Genomic DNA, 22,997 nt, shown 5'->3' on the forward strand with positions numbered 1-22,997 from the left:
TTTCAGTTTCACACAGGTGTGATCTGAGGAGGGTGGGGTTTGGATGACATTGGGAACACATCAGGCAGCAAGAAACAGATCAAGATTCTGGCTGTGAAATCATTGTCTGAGTTCCCCAAACATCCCTTCAGTGCATGAAGTGACCAACCCAAGCTTGCACAGTGTGTTTTGGCTAACGGAATTTGTGAATGACTGGCCCACTAGCTGAAACTATAAAGGACCAGAACCTTTACCACACGTGCTGTTGACCTTTAGCAAATTGTTTAGACTCTTTTTGCATTCATCTCCAATGTTTTAAATGGGTGACTTTGAACCTACCTTGCAAGGGCCTACTTAAGTGGTGACTTGAAGATTGTGAGATGTTCAGGGAGAATATTTAGGAGAATTCAAGATATCTGCATGGAGGAAAACAAATAAACAAACAAACAGAACCCAAAATAAAAAAAGAAACCCCAAATTTAAAAGAGTCTATGTATCTTTTCTTCTTTTTTTTTTTTTTTAACCTGCATATGGACCTGTATCCTCTGTATTGTTTCAGTTCTTTATATTGGCAAATGCTTGAGTAGGGTTGAGGATCTTGCCTGAGGAAATTAAGTTTGTCATGAAGCAGGAAAACAGAAGCTGCTACTTCACTCCAGAGCAGCTCTTCTCCACCTTAGAGTAAAAGAAACACAATTTTTTTTCATTAGGCTGGTGCTGGAGGAGGAGGAAAAATTATCTGCTTTCTAGAGAAGGAGTCCCTTTTGTAACCTAGTGGCAATAGGAGAAGAGCCATTATCAGACAAAATCATACATAAGATATTTCATAATCCCACGAAAACATTAGAGACTCCTGACATTCAGCACCTGCATCCTGCTTTGGGAGCTCAAAGAGCTGCTCAGACATTAGCTAATTACATTTGGCACAATCATCTCATCTTACATGCAGGCAAACGCATTAGGTCACAGGCTCGATTGGTATGAAGTTCTGATTTTGGCAGCACAACTCCTGTACTCCAGCTGAGGACAAACCCCTTTGTTTCCATTTCTTATATGTAAGGAAAACTCACAACCTTATATCTGCAGTTCCATGTAGTGAGGAAGGACCAAGATGAAGGTTTCACCTTTTGTAACTACAATTCAACCAGGAGCTCCCAAGCTGCTAAGTTAAGATTTTTGTTTGCATGTAGTTTCAGCTGTTACCACAGGGTAACACAACAGCACCGACAATGAAACTTGACTCAAATCATGGTGAAATCATCTCAAAAGAAAGGCAGAATTGGGGTTTCTCAAAACACACGGAGGGCTGTAAGGAAGTTAAATAGAAGACAGTGAAGTTAAAGTCTCACAGGTCAGAATGAGACCTCATCCTGCTCATTTGGCAGAAGCAATACCACCGATTTCACTGGCCACTACATCAATCCTACAGAGTTTTGGACGGAAGTTTGCCACTGATTTTGAGACGGAGGGGGAAAAAAAAGCACAAACAGGGAAAAATATGCCTGCACTACCTGTACAAATGCTAGCTTATCACCATCACATACATAATGAGAAAAGCAGGAGGACAACAGAACTTTAAGAGCTTACCTTTTTCTGATGGCTGTAAAACTAAAAGAAATCTGTGTTATTGGTTCTTTTCTTCAAAAAACATTTATCTCTTGGTAATGAGGAAGGGGACAAAATAAAGCCATTAATCAATAACAGGTTACTGGTCGCTGTACTCACCTGGACCCTAAGCTGGCTTTATTGTGTCTGAAGGATCAGCAGCATTTCTCTGCAATGGGTCCTCTGGAAGCTTTGACAGGCAGGTAAGCAGCTCATTAAGATCATCAGCTTCGAAGGTCAGTGGGTCACTGATTCCATCACCCAGCAATTGTGACCCACCATGAAATATTAATACATGGTTAAGCCCAAACAGGTTCACAAAGGTCATGTATTTATCACTGAGTTCAGGGGCGTCATTCTACCATCTTACCCAGCAGAGTAATGGCAAACACAGGCTAAGGTAACGGGGGGAAAAAAACCCATATCTTCAGGTGAAAGCCTGGGAAATGCATCTAAGGATGTTTGATTTTTCACTGCTGATTTTAATAGGGCAAGAATTAATCCATAATCACAGCCTACCTACAGAATAAACCCAATGCAAAATATAAATGTGTCTTAAAGCTTACAACTACCCCGGTGCTTGGGATATTTTTTATAAGGGAAAGCCTAAGTGAAGAGCAGAGACAATGCTATTTAGATGAGGAAAACAGTATATTCATACTGAGTAGATGCTTGTTTTGCAAGATATCTTACAGGAAGGAACAACAGTATTTAGCTTTTATTTTCTATGGCCAACTACAGCCAGTGGAGCACTGTAGAGGGACGAATTTCAGTTGTGCAAGAGTGGTTAGTGGGACTTCCTCAAGTTCACTCCCCTTCCCCAGTCTTCATTGAGACAAATCTCAACAGCCAGTAGTTTTCTGTTTGAGGACCATCATAGCTGGAAAATCATCTCGTGACCATTTGATTAAATGGTAGAAGACTGTGCACTGAGGTGGGCTGCTCTTGTCTGAAACCACAGACTGAAATCCTCTTCTGGCATCTGCACAATACTTTCACGTACAAACTGAAACAGAAAAGAGTTCTTTCCTGAGCTTTTGTTTAATGTGAGAGAGAGGGCTAACGTGGGAAAATATGACCATTGTGACAACAGAACAAATGTAATGGCTTCTGCAAACAGTTAATATAGTGCTTTATATCACCAAAACATTTTTAATACAACTTTCAGAACATTTGGATATGCTCTAACAGGACTTAAAGACAAAACTATACAATCTTCATTGCAGTTTATATCCCAAATCCTTTCAGCTCAAGTCTTTGTGTTTTAAACTTGCAGCTGTCTTCTACCTACCATTGCAGTACATATATTAAAGCAACTTGAAGTTAAATAAGAACTTCATCTGGAATCTCTACCAGTATTAACCAGTATGCAGTGATGATGATCTTGTTCCTAAAATGCAACAGTTTCCTTTATCTATTCCATTCAGAAGGAGCACCAAGATCTTCTTTCCTCTGAGGCTATTTTTGAAAGATGTATAAATAAGTAGAGAGTAGATTTGGCTATGCTGACGCTTTTCTCTATTACTATTGCACTAATATGAGGGATCAAAGTGCAAAGGGAACATAATAGCAGCAAAGAAATCAGTCTAAAAAGAACAGCAAACCACAGAGACATACATTGAATGTTAAGGCCAGGCTGTCTCTCTGGTTAGTGGCTATGCAAATTAGGGCACAAGAGAAAATGGCTCTTTTAAAAAGATGTCAAGAAAATACAGGCAGTCTGATCTTGACATATTGGGTGCTAAAATTTAGCCTTTGTAAGGCATGATAACACTTGATATATGCGAGATGCACAGTAACCTGCTACCTTTCAAAAATTTGTTAGTCTTGAACATTAGGGGAAACAACTGCGATGAGACCAAAAAACACAAGGTGGCATCATTGCCATTTTTTTAAAGTTAGCTACCTGGTTAGACTACACATCAGTACACATTCTAAGTGTATTCTCTTTCTTGTGTCCTTCCTCTTCTGCCAATTGCTTCTAGAGCTACAAGAGTTGAGCCCAACTTAAGATCTGGACAAGCAGATTTTAATAGTTTTTTTTAGCGTTGCTGAAGCAAACAAAGATATCTGCAGAGTGCCTGAGTCTGTGACGTAATACATTACTTGAATTGCTCATGGATGTAACTAACTGGGAATGACAGGCCTTTTCTCTGCAAGTATCCTAACAGTTTATGACAGATGCCACTTTCACTGTGGCAGTAAATAAATCAATGACATAATAATAAAATGATATTGGTTAATAATCCAGTGCATGTCATAACATCTTTCTTCTGCGGAGTTCAAAGTACCTCGTAAAAGGTGAATAGTAACATCTTCATTTAGTGAGATCCTAAACGATTTAATCTTGCAACTTTCCACTGCATGAATTTTAGCCATAGACACCAGCTCTCCCCAGCTTCATCACACAGAGAATCACGAACTGGGTTCATCTCACCTCCACAGCTGCAGCAATTTCTGGAGAACACAGCTCCCACACCTGGAGATCAGCCAGAGCCTTAAGAAAGGCATCTGGTTCAATTTTCAAGTCAGGATTCTTGCCATATTTTTCTAGTTTCTTTAAGATCTTGTGTACACAGCGGTCACTCTTCACAGACTCTGGGAGCCTGGCAAGCAATTCAGGAAGCCTTTAGCAGAAAGATGAATAGCAATAAAAGAGAAGCCATGGAAACAAATGCATGTCTGATTAATAACTCTGGGTTTTCTGGCATTTCTGCTACTTCACCACTTCCATAGCTACCACAGAAAACATTTCTCTTCAGGGAATGCAATACTCAGTGTAATTCTGAGTGAATAATGTGTAAGAGCTTTACTTTATTGGAGTTGTGCACCAATTCCCATCGCGGGGCATTGAAATAGATGCTTCTTCATTGTTCATTTAAATTTGGATGACAAACTTGGGTATGAAAACAAATAAAAAAACCCTAACAAATGTTCCCATTTTACTACATATTTGTCCTCTTCATCTTTTCTCTATTTATTTTGTTTAGCCTCTATGGATTTTCCAGTGCAATCAGTGCCGGATCCGACACACTTTCTGATTCTCTTTACTATCTGTTTTCCCTCTGCTATCATCATTCTCCTCTACGTGCTGACATAAATCTCACTGATTTAAGTGCAGTGTAACATGCAGTCTTTACCATTTCACTCTGAATATAGAGATTTGGGGGCATTACACATTACAATAAAAATAAAACTCTTGTGAAAAGACTGCCATTGTTTTTAATGGTCTGTGTAAATTCTCCAGTGCTGCTATGACAGTCCCAGGGACTGATGTTCCAAACCTTTCCAGACAGTGCCTGACTGGGATATGCTGTGCCTTCCATTGCAAAGGGCTGATGATTTCGGTGCTGCCTCCCTCCAGTTTGGAACAGACGTTACTGGTTCAGCAAGAGAACAGTAAGGAATTTCCTTCTTAAACCAGAAAAAAAAAGTGAAATGGTCTTCAGTAGGGCCAGTTCTACACTCAGGAGTACACTGCTAGTATTCAGTGATCTCTCATCTCCAGGTTACAGTGCGTTTTACATACTTCCTGGCAGAAGAAGTCTCCTCTAACACTGCACCTGGGGAGGGCACACGAATACAAGGACTGAGTGCTTTTTGCCTGATAGCACTGGAAAATAACACTTCCTCATCACCTTTCTTACCATTTCCAATTAATCTATCTGCTGAGCAGGCCGAGATCCGCTCGTGTACATCCTATCTGTATTTTTGTTGCTACCAGTTTGAAAAGCCTGCATTTCCATCAACCGATTCAATGGTTTCTAGTGATACTTTGCTTTTTGGACTAAAGACAGAACTCTAGGACCCTGACCATCTCTCATTTGAACTGAGGGTTTTTGTGCCTCCTTACCAGTTTATTTCACCTTCATCACGTTCTCTTTCGGCTCTTGGGCCCAGCTGTCTTATTCTTTCCATGTCTTTTCTAAAATCTGTTAATTGTTCCAGGGCTTGGAATTTTTCACGACATCGCTCTTCCTGACTCCTATGGAAAAAAAACCCACACACACACAAAAAAAAGCACCTTAAAAGTTAAAGCTGTGTATTAAACATTACCATGGATCTACATAGTTAACTGGGAAGATACTATGAAAGGCAGAAAACAATGAATGTGAAGAACACACTGTATGTTCAGTCTGTGGACACTAATAACAGTGTTTGCTTTTGCAGTGTTCTGTACACATCCATGTTTCTGCAACATATTAAAAAGGGTTTATGTTTTGTATCAAGTCTAGGCTGTGGGTAAGAAATAAACTTCAGGATCATAATGTTTTAACTGAAATTCAACCACCACTTTCTATCAGGTGTCCACGGCTTAAAAGCAAACAGAGCCCCTCACAGTGATTTAGGGCTAAATATTATTTCAAAATACAACAGAAGAGAGGTGGAATAGAGTGACCTGAGCTAGAATTCCGACCCAGAGATTGGGCTCGTGTATGCATTCTTACAAAAAGTACTACTGTGTTATAACAAAAAGAAACATCTGCTTTTCTCTCCAATAAGTTTCTTATGCTATATCCTGCCAAACTGAGGTTTCATCTCCAAATGCTTATCAAACAGAATGTGCTTGTGTGGCTGTATGGAGAATGGTAAAATAGCTGAAAGGAGGAAGTTTCCACCTGACTTGTCTTTCCATACTGCAGGATGCTGGAAAGATCAGTTCCTTATGCAGTCATAGCAGCTGCTAAGGAAAGAAAACAAGGACCCAGCTCCAGATAAGGAAAGCTCTGCGGACAAAAAAAAAAAAAATCTAAGTGTGAAATGGAACAGAAGAATGGAAAAAGAAGGAAGTGAGAAGGTGAAAGAAAATCGTGTCCTTCAGAACAGCGATGTAGAAAAGGTCTGATGCTTACTGAGACAAAAGAATTTGCACAGATGTCACAGATCAACATTTCTGGGTGAAAGAAGGACAACAGGCTTCAGCTGGTCAACAACGGAGAAATGTCACTGATATGGGAAAAGGCCTTGACAGAGCACATTGCAACTGCTACTTGTAAGAAGGGTCAAAGTAACATTGAAGTGATCTCTGTGATACAGTGATCGCTGAACTGAAAACACAAGACAGCCATACACATTATATGTACCTGAATTTCTTATTCTGTCTTTGAGGGGAAAAAGACTATAATGTCTAAAGTAAATATATCCAGTATTTTTAGCAAAACTATTTCCATAAAAATAATTTAGAAATATCCCAAAAAACTCCTGCAAATATTTAACGTGTAATATGTATTTTTGTACACAGTCATAAAACTTTCTGTCATCATCTCTATATTCTTATTTTAACATCAGTCCATACAAATGCATCTTTAAAAGGCCTGAAGACAAGTCCTAAATCTGGTCAGAAGGTGTATAGTGTTTTAAGAGCATACAGAAAACAGTCTTTTCCTACCTCTCAAGGTGCTGCAGAGTATCATGTAAACAAGCAGCTGCTTCTTCACGTATTGCTGTGAACTCCTGCCTCATATGGGCACACAAGTTAGACTTGCTTTTAGTGGAAGAGCTGATATTGTAGCTGTAAATCAAACAACAGAAAAGTCAAATTAACATCTTGTGGTAAGCATTTTGTGGTAAGCATCTGTGTTGGTCAGAACATACAGTCACATGAGCCCCTATAGGTTTTAAGATCTCCTTAGCCTCAGTAAAAATCCAAATTTAACATTTTTAGTTCATCAGATTTATGAAAGAAGTTTATGAATCCAAAAAATCTAAGTGATAGCAAATTTTGATTTGTACTGTCGTTCATTCCAGTCGTATCCTTCCAGGAAAATGCCTTCACATTGCATTGAAACGTACCATGTGCTTCAAGGCTTCACTGGCCTGCCTTGGTCTCATGTAATAAAGCATTCTCTGACATTTGCGTGCCAAATGCTTTCCACACATAGAGCAGAGTTTATACAGTATACAACCCGCTTCAAAACCAGATTGGTACCCATACCTCTGGGTTTTAGGACTCTGCTTCCTTGATACCACACTCTCTTTGTCCTGAACGAATGGCACATTTGCTCTGTAACTCTTCTGAGCCACTGACGAACTATAAGACACAACAAGGTTCACAATAGCATACAGTATGCTTTCCCCAGAATGTGAAAAATTCTACAGGGGCTGATGAAACATTCTTAATATTACAAGACTTGCTGGAGCTACCCAAGTACAACATTTATTTTTACTCAAAGAAAAAAAAAAAAGCTTCAGCAAAGTCTAATTGTAAGAATGGTTTGTCAGCTTGATCAAATAGCTGTGGAAACCACCACAGAACTGAGTAATGAGGGGACACATCTAATAAAAGCTTAACTAGAAATGTTATTGGGAGACTCCTGAAAAACGGAATGGTAGAAATGGAAACAACTCTACAGGAATAATATAGAACATCACTTTTTCTACAAAGCTGCTGGAGCATAAGGTCTTTTCTGTTTGTGAAGGCAAGATTAATGGTGTATTTTCCAGAAAACACAGGCTGCTTGCACAGCAGTAAAATGGGCTATTCCACCACCCATGCCAAAAATTGTAAAAGTCATCTGAATTCACTGATTCCAGTTGTTTGGGGGTCGTGGTGGGGGAAGCATTAGCTCTGTCCTGGTAAGTTGCTTCTCCTAATCATTCAGAAACTCTTACAGGTAACATACCACTGCAGTCCCAGCTTCTCAGCCATATTGTCTTGTTTATGGAAATCTTTTGATGAATGTTCACGTATGACACGCATGACTCTCTGTAGGGCTGATTAAAAAAAAAAAAAAAAAATCTGTAAAAGCACACCAATTCAATAGTGCACATTCCTCTCTTCTTTGCAGAAAGGACACCATCTATATTGGCCTGAATGAGACATCCTAAATAAACCTGCTACTTAGTATTTCTAAAAACTAAAGTTTCTTCCAAAACCCCAGCTTTTTCAAGATGTTTCAAGATAAGTACCTAAATATGAACATACCCAATTCATTAATCACTTTTGAAAACATAAGCTAAAACTTAAGACATGTCCTCAGGTAGCCCTTCAGTGGCTACAGTTGCCAGGTTGGTCCACTTTTGAGCAGATCTCTCTACTAGTAACACTACTCTTTCTGCCTTCCACTCTAATGTCAACGCTTACATTCTCCTCTCCCTTGAATACCTGGAAAGCTAATTTAGCTCACTGTTTTCCTTCAAATTGACATCTCTGTTTTCCTTCCCACTGCCATTTCATTCCTGCTTAGATGCCAAACCCCTGGAGAGACACCGAGACAGCCACCTTCTCTGCGTTATTCCTTCCAATCACTCATGCAGTAAAACAACTGTCATGCTTGTTATTAAAAATCCCAGTGTTAGCTGTCAAATTCTAAGTCACCCTCTGAGGTGCTCAGTATGTCCTACATGGTAATAAGTGACATTTTTACTGAGAACTCAACACCCTGAAACTGTAATCCTCAAATTCAAAACGTCGTTTTCCTACATTTTTGTGAAGCACCACATATAATAGAAAATGACTGTGATTGTTGCCTGTGTTAAATAGCAGCACAAACTATTTCTACTTGTTAAAAGTACAGATCTAAATATTACACTGTGAATTTATAAATGTGAGACACAGCTGGAGCAAATTGCTGGCAGCAGCTAATGGCCTAAAATGTTAAGAACCACACTTATAATGAATATTCCGTATTAAGTGTGGTCAGGTGAGTTTTAAGAGCGCCAAGGTCCTGGCCAGAAACTCCTGCATTCTAGCACTGTTTCAAACGATGGCTCCACTCTGACCCTCGCTAGTAGGGTAGTGTACTTGTAATCCATTTCTGATTTGTCTGTGAAGCATCCTATTATGAGAATCCCGGATTAAACACAACTCCGGCATCTCTGGAAATTATTACAGAATCAAGCTTTTGCTACAGAGCTGCCCTGCAGAAACTAACTGCACAGACTTTTAGAGCTAGGAACATAATTCTTGAAAGGAGCAGACTAGTAACTCAGGCCAGTCCCCTGAAGTCGCGGGTCATCATGTGACAGATGCTGTTCCAAAGGGTACACTGAACATCCCATACACAACACATACTGCAAGATAATTCTTTGATGTCCCACAGCAAATGGAGGCTCCCAGCCATTACAGCTCTCAAGATTATTTTCAAATCTCATCTCACATACAAACCAGTTGTTCACCTACATCTGTAAACAAACTGCTTGAAATCATAGCTTTGAATTCTCTGCTACTCCCGTTTGTGTGCAAGGTGGGCTACAGATGTGTGCCCAGTGCCACGGACAGAAGCAGCTCTGTAGGTAGTATAAGATATTAGCGAAAGCTTCCTGATATACTACCCACCCAGCTTCTGGCAGTCTGAACCTAAAGGTCTTTCAGACCCAGAGAATATGCCCATTCCTTTAGATTTAAGAGCAATTGTTTTTCCTTCTACTAATTTAATTGGTTTTGGACTTGAATATACTTCCAGCAATATATTGTAACAATGAATGCCTAAGTTTAAACATGCATTGCATGAAAACACTTCCCATTGTTTTAAATTTTCTGTTAGACAATTTAATTTGGTGTCCCATAAATCTGGCATCAAGGGAACTTATGAATAACCATTCTCTAATCACTATTTTCCATGCACAACCTTGTATTCAGCCATTTCTTTTCTGCACTGAAGCACCCTAGTCTCTATTTGGCTCTCATACAGCAGCAATTCTATATCTCTAACATACCCTTTTTTTTTTCCCCATCAAACTTTACTACCTCTGATACCAGCCTGTCTGGATTGGAAGGGCCACAGCTGAAGAGCCACTTATGAAACATTTGTATTTTTGCATAATATGTTTTCTGCTTTGTCTTCCACTTCATTCTTAAGGTTCTTTTTGCCTTTTTGATAGCTACTGAACATTCACAGAGCGTTCTCAGATGACTCCAAGACCTCTTTCCTGAGTGATAATTTAGAGTCTAGCAGAGCATGATGTCAGCATAATAATTATAAGTATTAATTAAAAGATAATTAGCAGTGCTAAATGCTAACATGCTTTTCTAGTCCAGCTTTGCTTAGAAGGAAAAGACATACCATTATCTAGCTTTGTACTGAAACCATTGCAGAGCTAACAGACTGTTCTGTCAGGTCTAACAAGCACAGGTTATCGCTGATGGGAGGAACACTGACTAAGAAACCCTTCAGTTCAACAGAATCCCCTAAGTTAGACAGATATGTATTTAGTGGATCAGCTGGTTGTGGCAGAGGACAGTTTCACTGTTTTCACCTCCTGTTGGACCTTACAGATGCGGATGACAATCTAATTATACAACTGCTGTAACCAAATCTTAAGTTAAACTCTTACTTAATAGTCACATGAGATTATATTGTCTTCAAACCAATCTGCTAACAGAGAGGGCACAGAGAGACTTGCACAAAGTTCCATATGCCTGAAGAGAAACACACCGGTATGTCTATCAGCATCTTTATTATAGGTTGTCCCTAGTAACACTGAAAGCAAATCCATCTGATATTGGCAGTCAAGACAACTTACAGGCAGAAAGAAGGTCTTGCTCTTCAGCTTGTGCTGACTCACTCATAATATCAGATGAAGATAGGTTGATCTTGGTGTTGTCTTCAGAGCAAGGTATAGTGAAAGTTACGCTGTCACAAGGGCTTTGACCACGGGGAGATGACTGACTGCTAAGCTGAGAGATGCCTGGAGTAGATGCCCTGTTTATCTTCCTCATAAGTGGACTGCATCGTGTTTTCCAGGTGCGTTTCTGTACATAGAAGGAAAAATTAAGAGGAAGAAGGCATCCTTTGTAGCAATTTGACAAAGAATCACATTTCTTTAACTATTAATAATTCCAATATTAGATCCTTCTGGTCCTCCTGTAACCTCATAGATTTTTCTCTAGTGACTTCAAGCAAGCTAGTTATTTCTTGGGTAGGGCCTCCTTCATTTTGTTATCTTTCTTCAGTACTCCTCTGTTATAGCATTAATGCCACCACATTAAGCTAATTTGTCAATGAATTACACTGCAGCTGCACAGAGGGCTGGTAAAAGAGCAACCTTCTCACGTGCAGGGAAGAATAGGTCAAAGTGGTTTGATAAATGTTCAGGTCTCCTCCCAACACCCAATATCCTGGCAAATGATTTTCCTGTGTCAGGAATGTAAAATTGAAGTCTGAAAGATGACTGAACTCTGCAGGCTTGATAATCAGAACAATATGTATATGCAACTACCCCTGAGGAACTCAAAGTACCCCAATTGAGGAACTCAATATTTACACCTGAAGTTTCACATCAAATATGAAAAGCAGTGTTCAAGTAATATTATCATCAATTCAGGGAGGAAAAAAAGTCTCAGCAACGTAAGTGCTAAAAGACACATTCATTCTGCTTTCTTCTGGTCCTGTTCATTTGAATCTGATGCTAGAGAACTGGTAAGACTATATGGAAAAATCAGAAAGCCTCCTATTTAGAAACAACTCTCTTATTGATGTGACTTGCTGACTTGCCTCTTTGTTTGCCAACAGCAGGAAGTATATTTGCACAAAAACACAATATTTGCCTTTTAAAAGTTTCACAACTTTTGCTGCTCATTCTCCAACAGAAATTGTAATCTCCTATTGAATCATTTTAATTATGTTATGAAGGTACAAGCTGCAGGTGTTGAAAAATAGCAAGAGCAAATAACCTGCATGTAACAACAGCTCATATATCCAAGAGTGCCTCACCTGGGGTTCTAAAAGCACTTCACAAAACTTGTTTAATTTAGCCTTATAGGGGGCAAAGCAAGGAACTAAAAACTTAAGCAAACTGCCAAAGATCAAAATGTAACATGTGCTACAGAGTGAGAAACCCACTGGTTCTTTATTGAGTTCTTAGTTATACTCCTAAGCACTCACTCCCTCTTCATTTTCCTCCAGTCACTTCAGCAGTTTGAAAAAGCAAGTCTTTCTGTGGTGTCAGACAGACAGTAAAACAGTTACCAAGTGTTACAGATCACTTTCTGGTGTTTTATTTCTTCTCAGGTATTATCTTTATTTTTATTTTAAAAGGCTTTCAGCTGAATTTCTAGTTTTCTCCTTTCCTTGGCCTTGCTTTGAATGTGGCAAGTGAATCCTGTTTTCTTTAAAGGCCTCAATATTTGACATTTGTTTCTGAATTTAAGTTCTGGGTAAAAATGCAACCAAACAACTCATGGCTAGAACGTCCTGGAATAAGGCCTTCAGGATTCCAGTGTGAAATCCCCATTTGACTGAAAAAGACCTGTTTATGTGAACAAGTACTGCTACATGACTCTAGGTGATAAAAAAGGGGGCAAATGCAAATAAGAAATATTCAGCTAAAACATAACTAGCTTAATTCTTACCACATCAGTACTTATCACCAAGACCAAGTCACAGTTTCAGTCAGCTACATACTGTTCTATTACCTACTATCAAATTGTTATTCTTCAAAACCTAGACAGACAAGTATTCTGCAGTCACTAGACCAGATCAAACCAACAAAACAAATGCTTGAAGAGTTGGATCAGGTCCCAAGGAAGAAATTAACAATGAAGTTACCTTTGTGCGTGAAATAAAAAGCTCCCACATGTATCTTGCTGTCTTTTCCTCTTGGATTTCTTTTACTGTTTTTTTACAACCACCAGGGTCCCTAAGTGAAAACAATTCAATTAGTTTTCCATTTCAAGAGACCTGCTTTTATTATATATTTATTTTAAGAAATGCAATAAATGTAGAGAAAATGGTCGCTGACCATTACTCTGATGTATATCTTTGCTTTTAAGAAATTGAAAGAGAATGCAAGGTGTATGAGCCATGAGTATGTTATAGTCACAAGTGAGGAGGGATCTGAAGAGAGAACAGTCATTCTCTGAACTATCATGAATGTACCGGGCCAGATTATGCTTTCACCTTGCTCCACACAAATAATGAAGAATTTTGTCCAGTATAGCAAGATTTCATGGATAGAAGTGACAGCAGGCTCATATAAGTTTGATTTTTCCATGCTGTTGGCTAAATGAAGACCTATACTGGTCCAAAAGTGTAAATGTTGCATCATGTTGACAAAGGTAAATGCAGAAGCTGCAGTCCTTGCAGCTGCAGTATAACAATAGGGCACTGCTGAAGTAGCCTCATTTATCACTCAGTCGCCAGTTAATCAGTCAAAGGTTTTACAAAGCAGATCAGTGTTCTAAGCTTCCTTCTATCACCACATTAGGAAAACAAAAACAAAACCATAAAAAAAACACAACAAAAACCCCCCTCTTTTTGTGCACTACTTCAGAACCTGGAAATGAATCAAGAGTCTTGTGTATGTATACTTTGCTGTCAGCCTGTATATGTAAAACTTGCTGACAAACTGTTTCTTTTATCCCAGTCTATTGGTTGGTCCCCATATATAAAGGAGTGAAAAAATCCATCCACAATACATACTAGACAGATTCTCCCCTCCAGTTAATCAGGCTAATTTTATATAATGCTACTCTGCCACCCCTGTCATACCCAGGCACAGTTTGTCTTGACTGAGAATGTACAGAGAAAACAGAACAGCTCTGAAGAGCTCTGCCCTGCAAATCAGAGCATAAACAGTTCACTGTTTTACCAAACTCCCATGAATAATTTAAACACATTATGTCAACATGATTATATTGGGTAAAAATGTTGGGAACTTAAATTAATATTTACTTTTAATAGTATAAGTTCAGAAGCAATGCACCTTTTACGAGTATCCATCACTGTCATGCATAATAGATAGAATAAAACCAGCTACTAAATATCACTTAATAGCTGGCTTTGTTCTGTAATTATAATGTACATGACATTTCTGTCACGTTCATTGGGATAAGCCTCCAAGGGAAGGCTATGGGAATATACATATATCTATTAGTCCATGTATTTAATTTGCATAATTATTAACCAAAAGAGAGAAAGGAAAGAAAACACAACTAAATTTGGCTAGGATAGCTCAGTATTTTCTCCTAGTTTTGCAACTTGCAATAATAGAGGACCATGCTGTGCTACTGATTGCACCATACAACTCCCTGCTGACTACAGAGGGGAAAAGCCAATGCAAAATTTGTTTATGTTGCTCAGCACAGAATTAATAACATTTCACTCAAACGGTTATTACTTGAAAGAGAAATAACATATAAGGGAGAAAAGATCCCAGACTCCTCATTCCATCTACTATCATGCATTGCATACGTACATTGGATTCCAACAGGTTAATATGGAATGCATCGAACTGTTGGATTCAAGAGTCGAAGCCTCCAGAAGCCAGTGTATGGCACACAGCTGTCGGAAGAGAAGTTCGCTGTAGAGGAGACACAGAAGTGTTATACTATAGAGTCAGGGAAGCAGGCAGACTGGCACTGTGTCGGCTGAAGTAGACATGTTCAGCTTTTCTGAAGCAGAGTATTTTTTCATTATCCCAGTGAATTCTAGACACGTTTCAGCATTTTTGTCATGTTGATACCTAACTCTCAATCCTGAAAGCATGGTTTTTGATGTGAAGTTTCCAATGGACTTATCTTGGTGATGTGCTTGGTGCTTTCATACCTATGAGGATTCCAGCATTTATCCCTTTATGGTACGGATTTGTATGTTTTCTGGATCCTACAGTAGCTTTTAAGTTTTGCATTTAAGAAAAAGCAGCATGTGAGTTTAAAAAAGTTGGACTCATCTTTATCTGAACTAAGATTATCTTTGGCATTTTAGTTTATTCCACATGCAAATGTAAATATATAAAGACATTTTTGGTAAGCAGTTGGATCAATGAACTTAGACTAGAACAGATAGTGTGTATTAGTGACTAATATAAAATATACAGAAGCGTACACGGTACAAGTACCGTATTCTCCCTCTTTCGTAGGCCTACTTTTTTAACAAGGCAAATTAAATTTTCATTTTGACAGCCTTTCCTTTAAATAAACCTTATCTTGAAAGCTATACCACATAAGCAAATCTTATGCAACTTACAACTTGTTGAGTCAAGATCAGCAAAGCAAATGATGCGTGTTTGCGTACACACACACATACGAGATTTTCAGTAACCCATTAAATTCAAACTTTAAATGGTTGAATACTAAGAGCTGCTATTAGTAAAGACAGACTATTTCACTATAAACTCCTGAAACTCTCAGGATATGCATTCACACCTGAGCAGCAGCTCTAGGTATATATGTTACGGGTCTGTGTTGCTGTGAATTTCGCTATGTCCTACTAAAGAGGGCAGGGCATTATATCTGCCATGAAATATACCTCTTTGCTCCAGGGGGGTTTGTAATCAAGACACTGGTATAAACAGGAGTGAAAGACCGTAAGGTCATCTTTTTTTTCATATTCCCCAACTTCATCAGGTTGTCACCATCTGTCAGAGAGCAACTGCGGGAAAGGACAAAGGCTGAAGTTAAAAAAGGAGTATGTGAAATGAAGACAGAGCCAATAAAACTTATGTTAACATCACCACACTTCCTCTTCTCCTCACATTTAAAAAAAGTACTTAAGTGTATTTCTAAATTCTTAATTACTGCATTTATTATGATTCATTAGTATTACAAACTTCACAGAATCACAGAATTTTAGGGATTGGAAGGGACCTCGAAAGATCATCTAGCCCAATTCCCCTGCCGGAGCAGACAATGCGAGTATACGTCCATAAAGGGAAGTGGAATGTAAATCTTTTTACCTCAGCCTTGCTGAAGAAAGAAGCCTTTGATGCAATAAGGCTTCAAAGGTGTGTAACCTCTAGAAGAGCTACTCTGTCCTGCTGAGCAAGTATTTAATCATCTCATCACCTAGTGAGGGTTGACAAATGGAAGACAACCAGAGCATTACAACAGGCATTAAAGGTGCACTGAAGAGACCAGTGTGAACCCAAAGGACTGAAGACTATCTAATGATCAGACAGAAAATCTGAAAAAGGTAGTATTGTAAGTAATAAGTCTGAACTAGAGAAGAAATCCACTCTGCAAGCTAAGCTACTTATTCTGTTGAATGTAATTCTTTTTTATTCTTAATGCTGTGGTCTCATTGTGGAAATAAAAGCATGGCACAAACTCACCAGCCTTGTCCTTTTCTCCTAAGAGAATCAGTTCTGATTTGGCTATAAAACCTTTCCTGGGCTCATTAACCTTCTGCCTTTAAAATTTCCTCCTTTTTAAGCAGCATCTCAAGCACCTTTCCCCGCACCGTGCTTCCTAGGTTTACAGCTCCTCATCTGCCTAGATTATAAGCATTTTCTCTTTCTAGTTCACACAGTAATAATAATCTGCCTCAATACCAAGCAAAGGCAGGAACTGGAAACTGTCACTTTTAAAAACCACTGCCCTCAGACCACCCAAAGCTCTCTTCAGTTGACTTACTTGTTTATTTCTTCCTCTGACTTTTCTGCATCAGAGGAGTATACGGATGGTTGGAATTCATCTCTCCATATTGTGCCCTCATCCGGCTGGGCTGCTTCCAGGGCGCTCCTCTCCAGCGATTCTTGGTGCAGTATATGAAAGTAGTCTCCACCTCGCTTCACGGAATTGATGTGACGCCTGCCAAAAACCATCACAAGTTGGTCAGTGTACTAAAGACAAACTACCAAATTGATTAATTTCTCTGTTTCCCACCAATTTCATTTTTAAGAGAGATATCACATTCTTCTATAGTCAGGAGTTCTGTGTTAATATTTCCTTCTGCAATATGATAACAAAGACCAACAGTTCCCCAGTATGAACTGGGAGATCTCTCCCTTAACTCTTTCAACACTGCACAGGTTAATTATCAAATGTCTTGAACTCAGCATCACCTTGTCCACTACTTGATTTAAAAACTCCCTACCTAATTCTAATTTGTAGCAGGCGATTGACCACTGGGCCCCTCACTGTCTTAACTCAGTTGTCAGAACCTGACACACACTGCCCTGAAGCCACCTGTTAGCTGCTACATTTCACTGGCTGTCAGAAGACTGCATTGTCAGGAACAGGGAAGCTGCCGGTGAAGCCTGTGAGTGAAGACAACAGGCAGGGTGTTACTGCAAGGGAAGAAAATAAAGAAGCAGCCATAATGTTAGCGAGAATGTAGCAGCTGATCCAAGCCAGACAAGCATACTATCCAGGAGTAGGACACTTCCCTTGAGTTAATGCCTTCCTGAATTTTGAATGGAGTGTCATTGGGCCATATTGATTCTTTCAAACAATCTTTTTTGTGCATGAACTCAGTTGGAGATGGTTTCCTAAAGGAATGTCCTGCACTCCTGAACACATGATGCCAAACCCTTGCTGAAGGAAGCTGGTATGATCATGGTGAACGAGTATTGCGAGCTGCAATAACCATGTAAGTATCGAACAATTTAACTGCATACAGATTTCTCTGGCCATGGAAGTTGTTTGCCACTGTTTCATAAAATGGCTTATTCAATTTTCTTGTCTTAATGGATACAGCCTTTATATCAAAAAGCTAATGACAGAACATCTCCTGCTCCAGACACTATACAAAAAGAATGTTGCCTTTTCCAGAGGCTTACAGCCACTTCTAAATACAAATGAAACCGATGTGGCATTGCTCTGAAAGCCACTGAGAGCACAGGCTTTCTAAATGCCATTTCCTGTATTTTCATAAAAGCACTTCAGGCCGCATCTGCAACACTCCCTCCTAGAGCAGCCAAAGCTCCTCTGGGCACAGGGCCAGACCCTGCGGAGGGGGTTGCAAGGTGAATATCAGCTGGACGCTGCCTGACTTGCTGCACTAGTGACAAACTGAATATTGAGCTAAGGCTTCTCATGTGAAAAGCAAGTGCAGTTTTACACATACCGCTATTTAAAAGCATTCTGAGTAACTATTTTCTATAGCAGAAAAAGCAATAGAACAATAATCAATTTCTGTCTAAAACAAAGCACAGGAGGCAATAACTTTGAAACTACAGTAAATAAAACTAAACTGTATTTTGAACATTACAGACTAAAACTGTGGATTTAAAAAAAACAGACAAACAACAAACAAACAAAAACCCAAACAGTATTAAGTCTTCCAAATGAACACTTCACATTATTTGCAGCCATGCCATCGTGAGCTGTGATCCCATCACAACTCTCAGATGAGGCTGATGAGTATTTGGATCCTGAAGAATCCAAAGAAATATCCCGCAAAGGAAGTGGTGAGAACAGGGAGCTTGTTTCATTTGGATTGAACTTGAAATCTACACCCTTACCTAGTTTCAGAGGGCACCATAGTACTGGAAGGTCTGTCTTTTTGAATATATAATAAAATGGAAGTTCTGAGAACCTGAAGTTATGAAGGATCCTATGGTAATCTCTGCAGGAGCATAAGCGTCAATATCTGCATTCTCATCAGATTTCAGTTGATTAAGCATTACTGTCATTGCTGTTTCAGTTGGAATAGGACACTTAAAATCATTCTAGTCCCCCCAAATACTATATTGTGTGTATGCGCATTAACAACAGACTCCATCTGAACTGTTGCCACATTCTAGTACCTAAAGCAATTCTTGTATAACCCTTAGCTTTCTGACAAGGTGCTGTAACACCTAAATAGCTAATAATTGTGAAACAGCAGGAAACGCCAAGATAAAAGAAAATCCATATGCACACAGTGCTTTTCTTATTTACAAAGCACACACAAAACAACAGGAGAACAAGCTCTGCATTTCTTGTAAATTGTCAACAGTGATACTGATTTATACCAGTGGAGAATATGTTCCATTCTCTTATCAATACATACTGGAGCTGCCCACTGGAATGTGGACAAAAAATACGCAACTATTCAAAATCAATATGTAGATATTAACATAAATTAACTATGAATTCTGGTTTGGTAGTGTTTACAGCCAAGTTAGAGATGCATATGTATACATATGGCAATGGAGAATTAGGAACTGACTGGTTAGTACTTCTATTTAACAGTAATTACACGGTAAGAAGCAAATGGGTAAATATTCTTGCGTCTACTTAAATTCAGTGAAGACCAGGTGATAATGACATTAAAATCTACTAAATGTGGTTAATAACCCATAGAAACTCAGACATATGTGATTATTTACCACACTGAACCATTAACCATTCTGGCAAGGAATAAAAGTACTACCATATCAACAGCTGTCTTCAGTAGCTGAAGACATACAAACAATCCGGAATATTCACACTATTTCAGATGTAGATTCCCATTTTATTCTCAGATGAGTGCAATACTCTGCATGGAAACGTCTCTGTTTAAAAACCAAACCCAGGATACTTGGCTAACTGGAGGTACAAAAAGCAACATACCAAAAAAAACCCCTGGATTTTGTTTAGTTGGAAATGTGTTATTCTCAATCTAGAAAGAACAGAGGGCAGCAATTCATCTTTTAGGAAGTCCCAGAACACAAAAACATGTGCACACACACACATGCACAACTTTGTGCCATGCTGTAACTCCTCTTCCTCTTGATCTTCATATAAAGGTTTTATTTTTGGGTAGGCACATTTAGGTTTCCAGCTCTTGGTGTCTCTAGAGATGTATGTAAATGAAGGTGAGGGGTAGAAGTACTTCCAGAGCAGCAGAGAAGACAGCTTTTACTGATGAAGGGCAGCAAAATAAATCTGAGATTTCAAGGCTTTCCTTTAAATATTTCTCTAAAAAGCTGTGGGGGAACGATTACTAAAACTTCAAAAGAAAAAAAAATAAATCTGGACATTGCTGGGCTTTCCAGTCTCTTGCTATAAGAATGTACGATAAAAACTTTATGCTCCTATCACCAGTAAAAACCTCACTGCTTGTTAAGTGGAATTTCATTGAAGTCCCTGATCCTCTACCAAGAAATACTGCTGGTTCAAGATTTTCCTGTGAACGCAGAAACAACTCATGATCTTGTGTCTTAACCTTACTACATAAAGGTATTTATAGAACCATGGCATTTTACTACTAAATAATGGAAAACCCATTTTAAGTGCTAGCTTTGTTCAAACATTGTGACAACACATCATTTTGTATCATAATAAGTGTTTAGATAGATAGTAAAATCTAATCAGCAATGAACTGTTCCCACTTATTAAATTTCAAACATAAACAAACATTTTTGCACAAAAGGAAAGGAGACCGAGACTTAAACGAACAGCCTGGAAAGGCAGAATTGTTGTTGGGAATAGCAGCCTCTACAGTGATTGATGATAGAGATAATGATTCATACATCCGTACACTCAAATGCTTGTCTTTGCCATGACTGCTGTCTAATTAATGTGAGCCATCATTCATGTAAAAGAAAATTTTTGCTTCTGGATAAAAAAAATGCTGCAAACTGCCAGCAGTGACAGTGCTAGAAACATGCCAATTAGAGTGATTTCTGCCAAGCAGCAAAAGGGCACAAAACACTGGTTTCCAAGCAACTGACATTATGAAATATTAAATACATTGTAAACTAATATTGGCAGATAAACATTTCACCTTCTCTGTTAGTACTGCCTCAGACTCTTCTCTGCTTTTTAACTCTCCATTGCCTCTTCTTCCTGCTTTTACAGACTCCGCTGTATCTCCCAGTAAGCCACATGCATTACGGAATGCCAACTTATCATAACCTCTGAACACTAACATCTCTTTTGTCTGAATAGATTAGAAAAGGATTGGTATAGATTCACGGGTAAGGATAGACAAGGTCATAGCCAAAACTCCCAAAATAACACATTTCTTGCCATTTTAAATGTTTTGGTAGTAGCTGCCATTGCAGTAACAAAATTTAAATAGTTTTGTATTAAATTCAGATACACAGCCACTAGCACAAGAAGCAGCAGGAGAAACTGCAGTTAAGGTGTTGGTGCAGGCATGAAGAATGCATTAGCAGAGGCTGGGCTTTCTGCATGCAAAGTGACTTTTAGAGACCTGCCTTCAGGAAACTTGAACCATTTTAAAGAGCCATCCAGGTTCTAAGTTAAAACAGAAAAAAGCAGCCAGTTGAACACTGTTAAACTGCCAGCAGTTTGACGTTTAGTTTCATTTAACTAGCACAGCGAAACAGATACATGGGAGCCATTTCTTCAAACTATGGGAAATGCAAAGCAGAGGTTTAGCGTGGGAAACGCAGTGCAGAGGTTTGGCCTGGCCTTCTTTCAAATAAAGGCTTGACTGGCTCATGGAATGGCACCGACACTTTCCTTCCAAGCCTGCAGCTTCAAGCTGTCAATTCCTAGACATCGTTTTTATATGGGCACCTGTGCTTAGATGAGTGTCAGAACACAGTGTATTCCAGTTTCTAGCACCCTTGCTACCTCCTTTTTTATACAAAGAAGTATTTTCAGTTAGTCTCATCTGAAGGAATGTGCTTATTTTTAAGCACTATTTTTTGTGGCAACGTTTAACAAGAGTATTTCCATGTACACTTGCATGGTCTTGGCAGCTGAGTTAGTCTACAGAGTGATTCAAGGCAACCTGCTTTTGCTAGGGATTAACAACTACAAGCTTCCAATGCTTTGGTAATCCTTTTTGCTGTGTAACTGTTCCTACATCTTTCTGTAATTTGTGATTAGTTATAAAGACTTCTGCTTTCTTGGTTCCCACAGAATATATCATCATGCAAGTGTGGATTACTTAACATTATTTCTGTATCCCATTTACAGATGTCACTGGAACAAAGCAATAAGAAAGGATCTGCAGCAGAGCTGAATGTCTTTTCAAAGGGGCTGTACTTCTTGTTTGGTTAGTTTTTGCAAGAATAGCAGCACAAGATTTCCTACTGCAGAAGTGAAAACATAATTCTTAGCTCAGAGCTAAAGATATCTGAATGCTCAAGGACAAAGGTGCTGTCTTTTATGCCATACTGTATTCCACCCACTGAATCTAACATTGGGAAGTGCTTAGTCAAGGAAGTCAGAGCTACTTTGTGTCTACTTAGGCAATCTCCACTGGAAGTAAGATGCATTGACCTACAAAGGAAGAGGAATGATCATCATCTACAGATTTCCCAAATGGTTTTTCATTATATGTTGCACAAAGATAAGCAAATTCCTTCCTACATTTCAGTACTGTGTTTAGGTAAAATTATATTAATATATCTGAGAGCTGACAGGTGCCCTAAAGGGACTGGGTACAACTCATCAGTAGGAAAGCATTGGTATGACTTTCTAATTGGGACCAGTGACTGATAGTTTTGAAAGATGAGTAGTTCGAACAACCTTGTGTTCTGTCATCATTCTCTTTTATATCACCATGAGGACTCAAGAAAATATAAGAGAATATTACTGAGAGGAGGTATGAGGTCATAATTATAAGGTTTATCTTCAGTTTAATTATGCTTTTAATGTGTAAGGTAGAATATGAAAGCTTTATGAACACAGCAAAGTCTGTTCCGGTCATGACTCTTCAAACATTTTTGAGATAATTTTAAAATTCATACTACTGTGCTATGTCACTGTGATCATTAAAAAACTTCCTCACAGTTTGTTTCATTATACTGTTTCATACAAACAAGCTGCAAGATCACAGACACTACTTCCTGTGAATATATATCAATTA

At 38.8% G+C, this 22,997-nt stretch overlaps 1 protein-coding gene across 1 annotated transcript in view; it reads right to left on the reverse strand.

Moving 5' to 3' along the window:
• Nucleotides 1-2,491: 2,491 nt before the first annotated feature.
• CCDC60 (coiled-coil domain containing 60) overlaps nt 2,492-22,997 on the reverse strand; it is a gene marked incomplete at both ends in the record, with an annotated part of 50,109 nt that continues 29,603 nt past the window's right edge. The window contains 11 exons of the mRNA XM_080354989.1: nt 2,492-2,590; nt 4,022-4,211; nt 5,438-5,569; nt 6,974-7,096; nt 7,520-7,615; nt 8,208-8,298; nt 11,050-11,278; nt 13,074-13,164; nt 14,722-14,826; nt 15,774-15,896; nt 16,877-17,053. Coding sequence (XP_080211115.1) covers nt 2,492-2,590; nt 4,022-4,211; nt 5,438-5,569; nt 6,974-7,096; nt 7,520-7,615; nt 8,208-8,298; nt 11,050-11,278; nt 13,074-13,164; nt 14,722-14,826; nt 15,774-15,896; nt 16,877-17,053 — 1,456 coding nt within the window. The remainder of the gene's footprint in view (nt 2,591-4,021; nt 4,212-5,437; nt 5,570-6,973; nt 7,097-7,519; nt 7,616-8,207; nt 8,299-11,049; nt 11,279-13,073; nt 13,165-14,721; nt 14,827-15,773; nt 15,897-16,876; nt 17,054-22,997) is intronic.

Source organism: Nesoenas mayeri, assembly GCF_963082525.1.
Source record: "Nesoenas mayeri genome assembly, chromosome: 17".
Classification (NCBI taxonomy): Eukaryota; Metazoa; Chordata; class Aves; order Columbiformes; family Columbidae; genus Nesoenas; species Nesoenas mayeri.